This window comes from Diadema antillarum, unplaced genomic scaffold (genome assembly GCF_040938485.1).
Source record: "Diadema antillarum isolate AM-2024a unplaced genomic scaffold, OU_Dant_1.0 seq00000836_RagTag, whole genome shotgun sequence".
Lineage (NCBI taxonomy): Eukaryota > Metazoa > Echinodermata > Echinoidea > Diadematoida > Diadematidae > Diadema > Diadema antillarum.
The window spans coordinates 822,999-840,927 of NW_027271712.1; the positions used below are offsets into that span (position 1 = coordinate 822,999).

The 17,929-nt window shown below is 38.7% G+C and overlaps 2 protein-coding genes across 2 annotated transcripts; one reads left to right on the forward strand and one right to left on the reverse strand.

The window, feature by feature from the left end:
- The first annotated feature begins 933 nt into the window (after positions 1 to 933).
- Positions 934 to 9,882, forward strand: LOC139740120 (zinc metalloproteinase nas-6-like). Its single transcript, XM_071650702.1, has 7 exons — positions 934 to 1,243; positions 3,370 to 3,432; positions 3,919 to 4,122; positions 6,910 to 7,030; positions 7,934 to 8,054; positions 8,667 to 8,985; positions 9,589 to 9,882. Exons 1-7 carry the CDS (start codon positions 934 to 936, stop codon positions 9,864 to 9,866), a joined length of 1,416 nt encoding a protein of 471 aa, XP_071506803.1. The 3' UTR covers positions 9,867 to 9,882.
- Positions 9,883 to 13,931: 4,049 nt separating this feature from the next.
- Positions 13,932 to 17,688, reverse strand: LOC139740131 (LYR motif-containing protein 2-like). Its single transcript, XM_071650712.1, has 3 exons — positions 17,644 to 17,688; positions 15,347 to 15,487; positions 13,932 to 14,020 (listed from the first exon to the last, which is right to left on the reverse strand). Exons 1-3 carry the CDS (start codon positions 17,686 to 17,688, stop codon positions 13,943 to 13,945), a joined length of 264 nt encoding a protein of 87 aa, XP_071506813.1. The 3' UTR covers positions 13,932 to 13,942.
- Between the last annotated feature and the right edge of the window lie 241 nt (positions 17,689 to 17,929).

Consider the following 17,929-nt stretch of genomic DNA (forward strand, 5'->3'; position numbering starts at 1 on the left):
ACAGCAGGGCAAACAACGGTCACGAAAAATCCCATCAAAAACAGCTGCATATGAATTTGAAGTATGTACTAAGGCAAACTTGGTAAATCGCTCTTTTTCAACATCATCGTTTTCTCCACTGAGAGGGATATCGCAGCACGGTTACACGTTTACTCTGGGTTTGCGCTCGTAGCGATTGCAAGTGCAGCCGACTTCTGAGTCTCGTTACTGGAGGTCCATGTTGTTCTCCCTATCTCATACATCATGTCATAGATGGTTGACGGAGATCTCAAGTCAGCCGATGACGTGATCGCTATGTTCGGTACTGTCACGATGATCATCGAGAGCGTGGGTTTGAAATAGTGCAGTGACATTGGCTCCCTTCGAAACATCAGTCAACGCTTAGAAGGAAGCCCTAACCTAATTTTCGTGGCGATCATTATGTTCAGACGAGTTTCCGGGCTTCGCATTCGACTTGGATGACAACGCGTCAATTTCTCACCAAATTCAAAATACAGCTGCTGTTAGTTAAAGTCCGCATTCAATGAGTCAGGTAAAATCATGGAAACCATAATCTAATCGTCGGGAAAATCCTGGATTCTTATTCTCGAGAGGTAAAAACAACATTTCCCAACGAATACAATGTTCAGGCGAAGAGCGTAATTGTCAGGTGAGAATAGTTGGCAAACCTTGAGCATGACATGTCTGTGCTGTTCGCCGCTAAGAGACTAGCATAAATATGACATGCCATCAGTCACAGAAGAGTCAGTGTTACCATTCTGCTTCGGAGAGTAAGCAGGTTGCCAATGTAAACTCGAAGTTCTGATTGTCATCACATTTTATTCAAAATTTACCGTTGAAATCACCGTGCACCGTTGAAAAGGAATTGAAGAAAACGAGGACTTTATTTTTTCTCAAGGATCGTTGTGGATTATCATGAAATCTGTGAAAGAGATGGCTCCCTCAAAGAGAGGATGGTTACGATGCCTTCCCGTGAAACACGGACTGCTTCTCCTACCAATCTTGGTGGGCGTTGTCAAGCCTCTTCCAGCAGGGATGTACCGATCTGCCGACGAGGCGTTGGTAGCAGGTGACTTAGCGCTGGGCGTGGAGCTCCACCCGGAAGCTGATGGTTCACGCCGGATGGCAAGGGCTGCTCCTGTTGTACCGAGGAGGGGAGGAAGTGATGGAGGTGATGGGCGAGTCTCGGGGGCGGAGGATGGTGAAGAGACGGTGGTTAGAGAACCATGGGAGATCAATCAAGGTAAGGGGTTGGAAGAACACCTGCTTGCCTCCAAGCTCGTATGCATAACATGAAAACTTGTAAGGTAACGATGATGAACATGCATGCTATGAATGATTGTATAAGATAGGGTCATTTCGACAATGACACTTTAACGGGTTACTAGAACATGCATTGATTACGGTATCAATTATTTATTGATATACTATTCCTTTTTGTCACTACTACGTGTATCACCATAATGTCAACTGTATTATGCTCATAATCATAATCCTGAACAGAGTGTACTGGTTTTACTTGGTGTACTAACGTATATTGGTGATTATGATGATATTATAGTTTGGATAATGATAATATTGAAACCATGTGCATGGCTTGAACGCATACAGGGTGTTAAAGTGATGTCACCGCCTCTTACGTCTTTCTGACGTGACTTTGGTTTATCTACACTCTACCAAGGACAACATTCGCAACATAGGTGTTATCCTTCATATAATTCACTTCTCGAAGGTTTTCTGTGTCCTGAATTTGAAAAACAAAACCATGCAGTTCCAATCTGCAGTTATTCCAACAGTCTTGTCTACAGATCCTGTATAGGTTACTAGCAGTATCGTAACAGAAATCGGGTTATCAGCTTCGTTTCCGACATGTTATCAACAGCTCATGACCAGGTGTGTTGCATCCATCCGAATCCAAGGTAACGCTGACGTCATGACGTCATTGTTACTGACGAAATGTCCCTATGAGGTTCATTCACAGACAGTCATATATCTAATACCTCTGCTCGGTCTTTTTCTCTTCCTTCTCCTGATCATCTCTATATCATTTTTCCCTTCATTCACAGCTACTTCTTCCCACTTTTTTCCTCCTTCATTTAACCTTCATATAAACAGATGATTGTTTGCAAAGCAATCGTCTTATTTCAACCTTTCCTACAATACATGGGCAACTTTCTGAAATCACCGGGGGAGGGGGGGGGGGGGATCTCTATGATGCTATGATAGGATGTGTGCAGAAAGGTTGAGGGCGCCACGCAGAGAAAGAATAATTATTGATAGGAAGATTGTACCCCTTGTCAAATGTCACGACCGCGCCGACAGCGGGTTAGCGTGGGAAAGATTAAAGGTCTGTCTACAGTTTGCACGACATAGCGAACTCGACCATATATAGGCAAAGTTTGTTTTTTAATCATTACAGGGGGATTTTCTCAGACTTGTGTCAAGTCACACGTACAGAGCATATTGTTTTAATGTCAAGACAGTTTATCATTCCCATCTACTCTTCTTCTTCCCAATGAAGTGGGTATCTTTCTCTTATGGGAGCGCCGAGTGCGGTTCATTCCTCACTGAATTAATCCAACCTGGTGCGACATTGTTTATACAAGATGTTTTCCCTTTTGACCCAGGTAGATATGCACCTGACTGTATACTCGGTTATCATGCCTAAGGAGAATGGTAGGGCTCAGCTCTTGGAGATCAGTGATTGTACTAAGAACATAGCTACCAAATCCTTGTTATGCCTATTATATATTAGACACAGTGGCGGATCCAGAGGGGCGCACCGGGCGCGCCCAACCTCTTTGGTTAAAACCAAAGAAAAAAAAATGAAGGGGGGGGGGGGGGGGGCGTGTGCCCCCCTTTAATTTTGCAAAGGCGCCTCCCCTTTACGGAATTCCTTGATCTGGCCCTGTAGACATGACAGATTTAGAATCTGTTCCCGGCTGCAGCGAGGTCAAGTAAGACCATCGGTGTTCTTTCATTCATATTGTCACGTATGAATATTGTATACATTGTACTTCAGCCACTTATCCCTCCTTTGAATTCTTGGAAACACTCCATGACGCAGTGGTTCATTTGGAAAGTGGACAATGCCCAATGCCCACTGACCACACTCGCCACGTTTCTCCATTTATATCTTTGTTTTAGACTAGGCCCCCTCCTGCTATACACTTGAACACCATATTACATTGTGTTGACAAATAGAGGTGTGAATGCAAAGTGATTATACATAAGATATCTCAAAATCTCTTTGAATTTATGTCTGCATTTTCACATGGAATCATACACGAATTAACAGTGCATGACTATTGATTGTTTTGACTGCTTTACTTAATCTAACTACATTTATTTTATCTCATTATTTCCCAGGATTATGTCCGCCACCGCTAGCTCATCTATGTCGTATCAGTGTACCTGGACCAAATGGACGAAGTAAGTATGATATTTATGTAACTTTATTCAGATCATTCCTGTAGGCCTATACATACATCTATAATACCATGCAGACGGGGTAAATTGTGATTAAACAGCTCTTCATTCTTTGAAGAAGAATGTGGCGTTTGCTCGTCAACAAGACGAGTTTATACGAACATAGAGAATTATTCCTTTGCCAATCAATAGAGAAAAACCATGTATGTGTGTGTGTGTGTGTGTATGTGTGTGTGTGCGTGTGTGTGTGTGTGTGTGATTTGAGCTCACCGAAAGAAGCTACAAAATGTACTTATTAGGTACTACACCTTACTTGTACTTTGTGAATTAACAATAGTTTTCCATTTTTTAAAATGCTCTTGGCATTTTCATAATTAGAAATCATGACAACTTTGAATGAAAGTTGCTGTACATACCTTGTGACTATTAAAGGGTTTAGAAGGAGGTTATCCACAGCGTCTCCGTGTTTTATTTCTTTCGTACACACAGTGCAAGACACTTTCGTCACGCCTTTCTTCGAAGGCGATATCGTTCTCGACTGGGAAGATAGACGACGTCAGGGACTCGCCAATATGAAGGCCTCGTCGTTGCGTATCCGCGATCGCCGTCCGCGTAGACGCAGGGCAATCGTCAAAGGCAACAATTTACGCTGGTCGAATGGGGTCATCCCGTACACAATCGACGAGGAATTTAGTACGTGGAATTAATGAATCAATGATGATGATGATGATGATTTTATCTTATTTTATTTCCGTTTTATTTCAACAGGGTAGCCCTTTGAGTTTAAAAAACTGCTCTACCAAGGGGCCCTGCACAATAAAAAGATACAAAAACATTATATTCGAATGCACAACGTTACAACTAAAAAAAAACGTAAACGTATCAACCAGATAGCAAAGGAAAAAATATATATGTAACAAAAAGTATACTATGATAAGAATACAGCATGAATAAGAAAAAAAAAAAGAAACCGAGAGAATATAAAACGCGAGTTAAAAAACAACTATAACAGCAACAACAACAACAACAACAGAACAAATGATATGTCAGTTCCCGGTGTCATAGAAATAAACATAATATGTATTGCACTCTGTTTTTCCTAGTGAAAAATTACAATAGGGTTAAAACTTGAGAGATAAAATTCTACTCTGTTTTTTAAATATGGGAAAAGATGACAAAACTGGCATAAAACGAGGTAAGTCGTTCCAAAGGTTTGACCCTTGATAATGCAGAGATCTTTTATAATATTCCCTGCGGGGTATATTGATTTTTGTGGGCAAGAGAGTGCATAAATCGAGTACGCAAATTGACATTAGGAAAAACAACTATTTCTTTTGAATACACTGGCACCATATCATTGATCAATTTATACATAATAAGATACGTTTGGTATTGCCTCCTTTGTATAATCGTTTGCCAGTTTAATTGTCTTAAACGAGTAGTACTGGATATTGAAAAATCAGCATATAAAACCAAACAAGCATATCTATTTTGCAATTTTTGTATTTTCTTGATATTGCACTTTGTACTTCTGCTCCAGATTACAAGACCATAATCAATATGCGGCAAGATTAATGCATTATATAACTTAATTAAAATATTTCGTGGAATGTTCTTTCTTAACTGTCGGATACACCCAATAATTTTAGAAACCTTCACATATACCTTCTCTATTTGTTTATTCCATGTAAAACACTCATCCCATACAACACCCAAATATTTAGATTCATGAACTTGATCAATTATTTCCTTATCGTATTTGATAACTAAAACAGCATCATTGACTCTCAGTTTTGTACCAATCAACATACACTTACATTTCTCAACATTCAATTCTAGATCATTAAATTCCACCCATTTACGTATCTTCTTAAACTTCCTTTTGCAACAGTTTAGAAACAACATTAATATTTCTGTCTTTACAAAAAACTGCAGCATCATCCGCATATAAACACAATTTTGTACTATGTAAAAATGATAATTTGCACATGTCATTAATGAATATAGAAAAAAGCAGAGGTCCCAATATTGACCCTTGTGGGATTCCTACTTTAATATTCCGAGATTCTGACAATATTCCCTGGAAAAATACGCGTTGGCGATCAAGGAAATAATTTCTAAACCAGTTCAGTTCAACGTCATGAAAACCACATCTTAATAACTTATTGAGTATAGAATGATATGTGAGACTGAGTCAAAAACTCGTTTGAAATCTAAAAACAAACATCCTGTTACGTAACCTTCGTCAATATTCCTTAGAATATATTCGTTAAATCCAGTAATACAGTTGTTGTTGAATGCATTGGTCGAAATCCAGATTGACGATCACTTAACTTATTTGAAATGAAATAATCATACACTTGCTCTTATACAGCTTTTTCAAAATTGTTTATGATGTGACATATAACAGAAATGGGTCGATAATTGCTAACATTGTCCTTATTTCCACTCTTAAATACAGGTGTGACTTTAGCCTTTTTCCAATCAGAAGGTATAATTGATGAATGAAGACTAGTGACAAATTAAACAAATAAGTAAGCAGTTTGGAAATAAAGGGCGAAGCAATCTTAAAAGATACGGGTGTAGGTTGTCAAGACCACATGATTTACCACTATCAAGTTTGAGCAATTCACTCTATATAAATTCACATATAACATCCGAAAAAATAAAGGACTTATTAGTGAAAGGGGTCTGGTGAGACGAGTCTATCCGAGTACTTTTAACCCCACGAGTAAACAAGGCAAGTGCCATAATGCGTCTCGCCCATTCGCATACAAGAAATTGTACGCGAATGGGATATACAAATGTAACAGCTATAAAAAAAAGAGATATACAAGGGTAAAAATTTATGGCAAAAAAGAAACGTGCCATAAAAACTTAACTTTGGGCCCTTAAAGTTCGTTGACCTTTATTTATTCAAATGATTAACTTTATTTCTTACTTTCTGATATTCAGTCCAATAAGAATCAAGGTGTGTTTCATCAAACTTCTTCTTTATATAATCTCGTTGACGTACTAATGCAATGTACTCCTCATTTTATCCAGGGTGCTCTTCCCGACCTTTTCCTAAACTGAAACAGAGGTGCATGTTTATCACACAATGCGGTGATTTTTTGCAAAACATAACTCCAAACGGATTCTATATCATTATTTTCGTAAACATTTTCCCAACACGTATCTTCACCGTCTATTAAGAGTACGAACGAAGGTCGTGTTCAAAAAGAATAAGAAATAGCGAATTAAGAAGAACAAGACGAGGAAAGAGGAAGACATGATTAAGAGGAAGAAGAAAAGGAAACAACTAAGAAAGATAACTGCAGGTGACATAATAGCATAACGTGCAGTCACAAAATGTCATACGTATGTTCACATAGGATTATCATGATTACTTTATATAGCTTTTTACGTAATGTATACATGGATGAGGATGTACCCCATGGTCTTACTTATATTAGTTTCATGTCTTATCTGTGTTTGCAGGTAATGACGTCATCAGACTACTCAAGTCGGCCATGAGGCACTGGCAAAACCGAACGTGTATCCGGTTTGTTCCGAAGAAAAGATCCGATCGGGATTATCTGCGATTCGGCTATTTCCCCGGGTAAGTGTTGTGAGTTTAATTAGGAAGCTGTTAGAAGAAATGAGATAACCTGGTTTGATCTGAAGGGCTGAAGCGTCAATCCGAGTCATGGCAAACTATTTCCAATACGCTATTGTAATAAGATTGCAACATGCACACCTAAACTTGCCGGATAACGTCCGACGGAGAGAAGAATATTTCATCTTTTCGCCTCCCTTCGCATGCTATTCTTCAAGTTGTCCGTTTCTCGCACGCAAAAATTATGCGTACTCTGTCTGGTGATTAAGGCCCGTTCAATCAGGCGGTTTGTTCATGTACAAAACTCGGAAATGACTCCATCGGAGAAACGCATCCTTTGGTTGTGCGGATGTTATACACTGGTCATGGTATCCATCATGGTAACTGCACTTTGTTCGTTGATGCCCGGCTCCTTAGGGAAGCTCAACAGGGAAAGCTTGACACTTTGTTTTCTTGTGTTTTGTTTGTTTATTTTGTTTCTCTGTTATCACTTGTATTGTTTCGCAAATGCCGAATAAATAATGATAATAATAATAATAATAATAATAATAATAATAATAATAAATGCCCCCAGCGGAGACTGAATAGACTAGGGGCCGAATTATTGCTGCTCCCTTGTCCCTTCGTATTGAAGATGAACGAAGACGACTTTTATAATCGGATGATTTTCTTTCGAAAAGTTAACAGTGTCCGATAAACGGTTTCTTAAAAATGTAAGAATCTAGGCGTAATATCATAAACGTATGTTATATATTTATACGCGCAATTCAGTAATGATGACACTTAACACAAGAAGACAAGTAAAAAAAAATGCTTTGTAATCAGATAATGATGTGATCGTAAAATGATGCTTATGTTTTTCGTGCTTCTTTGACCCGCCCCCCCCCCCCCCCCCCCCCCACCCAGATGTTGGTCATTTGTAGGGAAACATGGCGGTGAGCAGCTGATTTCCATGGGTCCTGGGTGTAGTGTGTTTGGAACAATCGTACACGAGCTCGGCCATGCCATCGGCTTCTGGCATGAACAGGTAAGAAAAAAAAAACTCGTGCATGATATCAAAATTTGACGAGCTTTCTAGTTTATCACGGAATTCACTTAGCTTCACTTATTGTCTATGGTTTATTCATTTACACTGACACGCGTGACTACGAGAATAACATCTTAATTGTGAAAAGAGCAACAATGCATCAAAGAACTTACGTAACGTTCTACGTTAGTTTTCAAGATTGCTGATGAACCTATTGACGTGAACTCGAGACTAGATGCGTATTGTCTTCTCATAATAAGTTCATAAATTGGCGGATTTAGAACGCGATGGTCAAAGTAAAAATTACACGAAAGGTCTCGGTGGTTATACCACTCGTTCTCTGCAGTTTGTTGTGGAATGTTTCGTCATCGCTTATCAGCCGAAAGCTTCCGCTAACTATGTGGTCCATGATCTCTTTGGTACAATATGAGGGCGACAAAATTACCAAATTGATAGCCCAAACTGTTGCTAAGTGACGAAATCCAGCGTCAGCGACGTTGCAGGTCACTTACTCTAATTATTAAGGACTCGTGTACATTCTGTTATTCATTGAAAATTATCATTCACCGGAGGTTACTCGCTATCATTTTAAACCTGGTGATCACTCGACAGGGTAGACGAGATCGAGACATGTACGTTCAGATCGTACATCGTAACATCGCCCCGGGAACGGAGGAGAACTTCGGCAAGATCGACGCCGTGAACGTGACGTCACAGGGTTATCCTTACGACTTCGATTCGATCATGCACTACTCCTCGACGTCGTTCAGCACGAACGGCAAGCCGACCATCAGAATGAAAAAGAAGTATCGCCATGTGCTGCCCTTGTCGCGGCTGGGTCTCCACGAGGAGGGCTTGAGCGATTTGGATGTCGCGCAGACCAGAAACATGTACCACTGCAATCAGAAGGACGCTAGGAAGAGGAAAAGAGGTGACGTGTGCATGACTATTGAAAATATATTAAAATTGCCATAAAACATTTGAATTTGTTGACGGAGGTCATTTTCCGCGCTTACGTGTGCGTGTTGTTTCCCATAAACAGCATGTCGCTGTTATTTTTTGGTTCTCGTTACGTCACAATACACGCATAATAATAATCATGATAATTATATACCAGTAATCGTTGTAGTAGGTGTGGATGTTGGGCGAAAGCTGGAATTTTAGCAAGGCTATTATATGGAAGACCACATAAGATAGTTCAGGAATATTATGATATTCTAACGATTTTGGCTCGTCATTATTTATCCGCTTTTGTGCGAACCAAAATCATATGACCCCCTAACTTGATGATGATGATGATGACGATGATGATTATGATAATGATGATGATGATGATGATGAAACAGCTTTTATAGAGCGCCATTTATCTAGTAGAAACATTCACAGGCGCCCGGCTCCCAAATTGTGTCACACATCATTCACAATGTTGCTGGAAAAGATAAGTCTTCCGTTCAGATTTAAAGATCTAATTTCCATTACAGAACCGCCCGAGTATTAGTGTATGATTATTTTGTGTAACTCCCTTCCGTCACAGATCCATGTTTCCAGAGCGAGGCGGGAGACGGTCGTGAATACCGCGGAGATGTCGACTACACGGAGAGTGGCGTGACCTGTCAGCGGTGGACATCGCAGTACCCACACGAACACGGCTACGTCACGGACGATGATGAGCGAAACGAGAGACGCGGCATAGGAGATCACAACAAATGCCGAAACCCTGGAGGGAGACGGGAGCGGCCGTGGTGTTTTACCACGCTCAAGAAAAAGATCTGGGAATACTGTGACATCAAACTCTGTTCGACTCAGAATTAAAGGAGTAGTGAATGGAAGCAGGCCTACATACTATGTTCTTCATGACTCTTTAACCCAGTCTTGCGTCTGACTGATTTGCATTTGTTGCAGGGGCCGCGGATCGGAGGGGGAGTGGGGCTATGGGCTGCACTTAAAGAAAAAAAAAACGAACAAAAATCGAACACATTACTTTATAAAGTGGCACAAAATAAATAAACAAACACAATGACTCCTGAGGGTTCCGCCTGAGGGTTCCGCCTGGAGATTCTTGACCCCGCATCGGCCCGCGACCCCTGCGTTGCACATTCTACAGCTGAGTAACATCATGAATGCAATGTAGGCCTATTATAACTTCTACGGTGTGAGATAATGAAGAAAACAAGGCACTTCACGTTTTGATGTAGTCATTCAGTCTTTTGCAAAAAGTTAAGGAAACAACTGTGTCAACTGTGGTCCGAATATCCCGTTGCTGCAACAATATTTGAATCATCAATATTGAAATCGTTCATTTTTACTTTTGGTGGGACCAATCTTCATGAATAGGTACTACTTTGTATTATATACGTGTACGCACACAATAAAAAGGCCGATGGATCAATTCAGACATATCACAGCAAAGGTGCATAAATGGCGTCTTGGCCAATGAAAAATTTGTTTTGCCGCTCGAGCCTTTAGACGGCTCCATGTTCTCATCCCATGTATGGATAACATGGGAGGGCGCTATACATGTATTAAGTTATTTGTACGTTCATGGGAACACATGCAACCCTAGTAGAGCTGTCAACTCTTTGTGAATACAATGCATTATCATTTGAAAACACCTTTCATGCAATAGAGGGGGGGGGGGACATCTGCAACGTATAAAATAGTATGCATAGAAGTGTTTATAATTAATTTCATATTCTTAAAGTATATTGTATTCTGTAATTATTATTATGCAGTTTTCAATGGACTAACATTTGAAAAACACGATTCAGTATACTTTCCGAATAATTCCAAGGTATGTACAGTACTTATAAGCTTTGAATTAATTTTCTTAAACGTTTGACATGAGTGTTGTCAGGTAGCATTATGTGAGCTACTTGGCTTGTAGCGCAGTAAGGAGGCCAGTAGAAGTACTCTCCCAGTGTGAAACAAAAAGGAATATCAATCCTGGAATATCCAGCTATGAGGTCGATGTCGGTGATATGACTGGAACTCCTGCTTCCATCAAGTCATAAGAAATATACCACTTTTATCAACTAATTAACATATATCTATACAATATATAGATACATGTTAATTAGTTATATATATACAAAGCCTACCTTAGATGGACCTTACATGCCTCAGAAACTTATATTACGAGGTCTATTACAATAGTGGGACATGTCCATCTGAAGTTTAGACCAATGTTTTTCAACATAGAACAATTTAAATTGGGGCTGAATTTAATACAAAAGACAACTTAAAAGTAAAGTCCACGTAATGTGCCTTTTTAAAGCAAGTCCACCTGAGTTGGGATTTAGGATTATATATATATGTAATATACATATATACACCATATATACATATATTATATATAAGTATATATATATATATATATATGTAATATACATATATACACAATGTATACATATATTATATATAAATATATTACGGATATATATCTCATACCAAATAGCTACAGAGTAATTTTTCTGATACATGATATTTTGCATATTTGATATACATATACACCTTGTATGTATACATGTACACTGAACTGAAATGTGCACATGTGTATGCGTGTGGGTGGTATTAGGGCAAGTACATTGCTGACTGTCAATTTTTAATGATAAAGGCATCTTCAGGACATTTTTCATATATTTCTCACATTTTAAGCATTTCTTCACAACTAAAACTGAAATGATCAGATGGCAGTTTAAAAAAAAAAAGACATCAGTCTAAGCATCATCAACAAGATTTCAGTTAAAAACACATAAAAGCATTTTATAAAATAGTTTAAGTGTGTAGGTCTTTATTAGAACCCAAAGACTATCATTCCTTGGTTAATTTTCAGGTGTATACTATTCTTTTAACCTTACTGACTAAAAGAAATAGAAATAGAGAGAAAAAGAGTACAAACATATTTAAAGGACAAGTTCACCTTCATAGACACGTGGGTTGAGTGAATGCAGCAATATTAGTAGAACACATCAGTGAGAGTTTGAGCAAAATCGGACAATCCGTTCAAAAGTTATGAATTTTTTAAGTTTCTGCTCAGTCACGGCTGGATGAAAAGACTATAGTTTGTGATGTCACATGAGTACAACGACATAAAAAAAGAATAAAGAAAATTCAACATATTTCCATTTTTCTCACATAACAAAAGAACACCCGACTTCTCTCTTTCAGAAGGCAGGGGGAATAATATTACCCTTAACATACGTCAGTAGCAAGTCGAAGAAATGTGCATTTTATTCAAAAAGTAAAGTTTTGTGAAATTCTCTTTTTATTTTCCTTATATAGTTGTACGCATGTGACATCATACACTGTAGTAGTCTTCTCTTCCAGCAGTGACGCGCAGATACTTAAAATATTCATAACTTTTGAACGGCTTGCCCAATTTTCCTCAAACTTTCATTGATGTGTTCTACTAATACTACTGCATTCTCTCAATCCTTATGTATATGAAGGTGGACTTGTCCTTTAAGAATAGCAAGCTTCTTTTTATGTGAACCACAAACATATGTAAGAAAGCATTTAAGTAGACAAGACAAATAATTTGACTTTGAAATTGAGAATACAGTACAAGTGACAACTGTATATGCAAATTATGACAGAAAAGGGATCTTGTACAATTAATTCATTTGCCATTCTTTATTTTTTTTTTCATAAAAAGTTTTCTTGTTCACTTGACATTCCTTTGAATCATAGCATAAAACAGAAATGCAATTTGGATTTCCCATTTCATGTGTACATGCACTCATTCTAAGTCTGGAAAAAACAAAATGAACAAGCAACTTACAAGGTCTATGAGAATGCATACATTATGAGCTCAGATAATAGAACAGAATTCAAGTGGTCCACTTAACTTTGATAAAGACATGTATTTATCTTGCAGTGTAAATTTATTGTGAACATTCCACTACGGTAAAATGTGTATACAGTGTATATGGCAAAAACTTCAATGGCCTTTGTTGTTGTATGCGAGAGAAAGTTAGAAGACCAATTTTCATTTGTATTCATAGAAAACCTGTTTAAAATATTGAATTCATGTGTAAGTGCATTGCACATAAATGACACTAATGTTACATTTTCTACATGTATTACAAATACATATAGTACATATTACTATCAATTATACATCATGACTTGTTTTGTTGTTGTGGCTAAATTCTTCCAAATGAACACATATTCTGTAACCAGTTTTGTCATTACAGTATACAAAATATTACACTTACAAAGACATAGAGTTTAAGATACCATTTTTTTTAACCAGTTAAGAACTCCACACATTAATACCTGAATCTGATAAGTATGCATAATAACAATGACAATGAGGATCATTACTTGATCAAGAATTTAAACATGACTAAAAAATAGGTTGGCTCTCTTCAAAAAAGCCACTCATGGTAGTTTCAGGTTCTCCAGTTTTTCGTGTCTCCCAGCTCCATTTCTTGAAGTTTGGGGAATGAAACCACCAGAAAACATAATCACTGCAGCTGGCATCCACCTGGTCCAGTATCAGCTGTCCCTGGGTTCTCAATACCATAGTCACACACAGGAGGCTATCAACAAGTACATGTACTACCTTCACATGTACTCTTGAGATCTCAATCACATGCCATTGTAAAACACACCCACATGAGAAGTTCAAACAAACTGGGAAGTTCATGGGCATAGTAGGGTAACTCTCAGGCTACAATCAAGTCAATTTCTCACTTTGTGCCAGTGGTTGGGTAATGAAGTCCAGTTGAAGATGATAATGCACCCTTAACCAAATCAGATATCATGCCATTTCATCCACTGACATCCGAAAATTGTCATTTTGGACCATTTTACACCTCATTCCTGTGAGTAATGGGTTAACTCAAGTGTCCAATGAGCACAGTAAATCTGGCCACTATCCTTCGTCACCTAGTCATGTTCACAGTCTTTTGCAGTTCCCTGAGGGACTGGCGGCCTTGTGTTAGAAGCATCTTAATCACCATCTATTACAACAAGAGGAAGAGGTTGAGACATTCAGAAAAATAAAATATCTTGTACTGTATGTACACTCCTGTTATGCTGGTCTACAACACAACAAATATACACATACAGTAGTAACATTTTGCGGACATATGATAGCTTACAGATTTTCTTCCCTAATTTGAGAACATATGATTGGAAGAGACTGACTGGTATTGATATCTTATGCTGGGTGGCATTACGTATTTCTTGGGCCAAAGTTTAGATGTAGGCAAGAAAGCAACTTGTAGAATCTCACCATGGCAGCCGTTTGGGGAAAAGGAGGCATAAAGGCAACTTCTCAAAAGATGGTTGAATACTTCCTTTGGAATAAGAAGGTGACATGTATGTGTATTGTATCAAAACCTTACAGGTGCCTGGTGGTCTCAAACAAGGAATCCAAACCAGTTTGAGAAGTGGTCTTTTCACCTTCTCGTTCTGAACAAGGCACTTGTCCCTTTGTTAAAAGGAATGTGGTATTGCGAGTTTGGAAAAATTGCCTTCTCCCCTTCTTTGTCTTTTAGAGTTCTAAAGCAGGCATCTAGCTAGTCTGCAAGAGTCATTGTGGCACCTACATATGTATGTGAGTTTTGAGATGTTGCCTTGTCACTTTCTTGTTACTGAGGAAAGTGGTAAGGTAGTCTTCAACACTGCGCCCTGACATGATAATTTTCAGCCCATGTAGAATAGACACACTATAATATGAATACCGTTTTCTGTACTTAGAACACGAATCCACACTATGGAGACTGGCAAGATAATGTCGCTAAGTTCTTCAAGATCACTAGTACTGTCTTGATGTGTTGGTTGTCGTAAAGTTTTGTTTAGCTACGAATGTATAACAATTAACATTTCATTGGTATCCATCACCAACCATTTTGAATTATAACTGAAAAATCTGTTGAAATGTGCAGCCAACACATCTTGTACAAAACATGTACATTGTATTTGGGGGCTATCACAGATACAGTTGTATATATCTGTAATACAAACAAGATGACAGCCTCTCTCTAACAACTGCAGACAGTAGGATGGTTTTGTGCTGTGAAATACATACGAGGAAAAGATACAGGTTGTAGCAGAAATACATGTATATGAAATGAAAGAACAAGCTGTACATATGAATATAATATACACAAAATATATGCATGCACACGTATGCATTTTATGCATCATATATAAAGAGCACACGTTTTCATTCTTTTTTATGCAAAAGGGTGCATCTGTGTTTAAAGTTACAATGAAAATGAAAATCATCTACCTTTCAGAGTTATAGACATTATATAAATTCCTTATGATTTATTTCCTACCTCATCAGTGTGATTTTTATTTCTCTTAAACTCCTCTCTGGCCCACGCCTTCACATCTGACCTCTGGGCATCATCAGGCATTGCACGCAGAGCTCTCATCACTTCACGGTACAGGGATAATACCTGCTGTCGCAGCATAAACTGGGCACAGACAGAAACAAACATCAATGATTGCCATGACATGAAACTAATTTCTCCTTCATGTCTACCAATGTGTGCTTGAGTCAACCTACCAGCATGCCTATGAGCACTTTCAAATACACATTAGTTTGTAATGTACCGTGGATGCCATACTGTCAGTAATCTCAGTTTTTACTTTCATCAACGGGTAAACTTGGCCTAGCCGCTAGCGGGTAAACTCGCCCCCCCCCCCCCCCCCCAGCACGTGCATACAACAGTTGTAATGTGCGTGATGGGGGGGCCGAGTTTACCCACTAGGCCGAGTTTACCCACAACTACGGTACTTATCATTGGAGGTAAAATCTATTTACTTTTCATTTCCAACATAGACTACACTGCAGTCTTACTCTACATTTAAAACATAATGCAAGCTTGGAATAGATTTCTACAGCAACATAATACAATAAACTCACAACTTTTTAATGCCAATAACACATTTAAAAAAGAAGGAAAAAAATATTCATGTGACTTATAGTATGATTTTGGTTGAAATCAGGTCCATGTTTAAATGTGCTTATCCTGGCAAAAGAATTTGGTCCCTATGAAGTGCTTTGGCCTTGGTTACGGCTGTTTATCACAAATAAAAAACACAAAACAGGACTACGGCTACATTGCAACTGGATAGCATCATGTTGAGCATGTAGAATGTAGACACCATCTATCCTGTCGATCAGAATTTATACAAAACCCAGTGCCAGAGTAGCCAAACCAAAAAAACAAAGAGCTAGCACTCAAGCAGTGCCAGTGGGTTCGGTCTAACGTGTCGTTAGCTCTTCATTTGTGCTCTTTGACCAAACTTTAAATTAGTGATACGACGAAAACTGCTTTTAATAATCAATTTGATAATTGAAAGGCTCTAGAACGTGAGGTTATATTTTTCATACCTAATTTAATGTCGATATTCACGTGGGTTGACGTTGGTGTAAATTTGCGCGGAGCACGACATTGATTGTCATCGTGTATTGTCATGGCCATCGGCATGGTCATTTAATATTTTGTGGGGGGCAAGCATACCGGACGCATGGTATTACCGGACACGCACATTTTTGCGTACTAATGACATTCTGTACGCGCGAGACTTCGTAGAATAGCCTAAGAGAACTTTGTGTGGACCGAAATCGCAAAAAACGCCACAAAAAATTTAAAAACACGAAAAAATTCACATTTTACCTCAAATTTATAGTTGAGTGACCCGCACCTCGTTTATAGTTAATATTTATGCATGTTTGAATCACATTTCGCGACTGAAATTCTATGAAATCCCACTCACATACAGGAAAAAAGCTGAAGATTCTATAACCAAAAGTTCACTGATCAATATCGGAAATTTGTAGCTATCGTCCTCGCCTCAAACGCGAACGATGCGGAATAGTTGTGCGCTAAGGGGCACGCAACTCATCACCCACGCGTGCAGCTCCCATAGACAAAGCAACTATACTCTAACCAGTTGTCGATTTCTCACAAGGTTTTATTGCGTGAACTGTTCGAAATGGTCAAGACAGACATTTTACTGTAAAATACGAAATTTGAGCCTCATTTGCCGATATTTTTTGGGGTCATCCGCTCAGTGAGAATGTGTACGGTGATTTGTGGGATGAATTGTGATTCTGGTGCAAGGATTAGGTGCGAAAGACCTCGATTATTCGATTACGAAAATCGCGTCCGGTAATACAATGCGATTTTGCACCGCGCAAAAAACCACTATTTTTAGAGGGGTATGTTTGAAGCATATTTTCTAAAAACTGGAACGAAGAATTGACGCAAGTTGGCTGAATTCGTAATTTCGATGAGTCTGTGAATAAGTGGTGTTATTTTTAGCCGAAATTTCATTCTATGAGTACGGAATTCAAAGCCACAAAGAAAAGCGTCCGGTAATAGGATGTGCCACCCTAGTATGTGTACTTTATAAACATGATAAACATGACATGAAAAGGCACATTGTGGGACTAGCTGCAAAACACACGAGAGCGAAAATAGAACTTGGGATTGGTGTATCTAGTTCTGGACGAATGACTGCATGAAGATTAGAATATAGAATGGAAGATATTCACTAAACAGTCATATCAGATTAATTCAGAGGCGGTAAAATACGAAAACAAACTGCACTGAACTCATACCTGTTTCAAATTCATAGCCGTAGGAGGGATCCTGGAAGCTGCCATTTTGAATAGATGACATAACCACTCTGAAGAGGGCGCTCATCAAAATGCTGTCATCCTGGGCCCCATTTCATAAAAGGTTGATACGATAACAGCTCTTGCTGGAATGGCAATTGTCATGGTAACGACAAGAATCCAGCTTCCTGATTGGCTGTTGCTATTGGAAGTTGCCATTCCAGCAAGAGTTGTCATCCTAACATCTTTTATGAAACAGGGCCCAGGTGATGAGCCATTATAATCCATC

What these genes read in the sequence shown, in the direction of transcription:
- LOC139740120 (XM_071650702.1), top strand. Translation starts at nt 934, where the DNA reads ATGGCTCCCTCAAAGAGAGGATGGTTACGATGCCTTCCCGTGAAACAC. An exon ending in ACCTGGACCAAATGGACGAA is followed by an intron (nt 3,433 to 3,918) that starts GTAAGTATGATA and finishes TCGTACACACAG; the next exon opens with TGCAAGACACTTTCGTCACG. An exon ending in CGATTCGGCTATTTCCCCGG is followed by an intron (nt 7,031 to 7,933) that starts GTAAGTGTTGTG and finishes CCCCCCACCCAG; the next exon opens with ATGTTGGTCATTTGTAGGGA.
- LOC139740131 (XM_071650712.1), bottom strand. Translation starts at nt 17,688, where the DNA reads ATGGCAGCTTCCAGGATCCCTCCTACGGCTATGAATTTGAAACAG. An exon ending in CGGCTATGAATTTGAAACAG is followed by an intron (nt 15,488 to 17,643) that starts GTATGAGTTCAG and finishes GTCTGTGCCCAG; the next exon opens with TTTATGCTGCGACAGCAGGT. An exon ending in ATAAAAATCACACTGATGAG is followed by an intron (nt 14,021 to 15,346) that starts GTAGGAAATAAA and finishes TTGTTGTAATAG; the next exon opens with ATGGTGATTAAGATGCTTCT.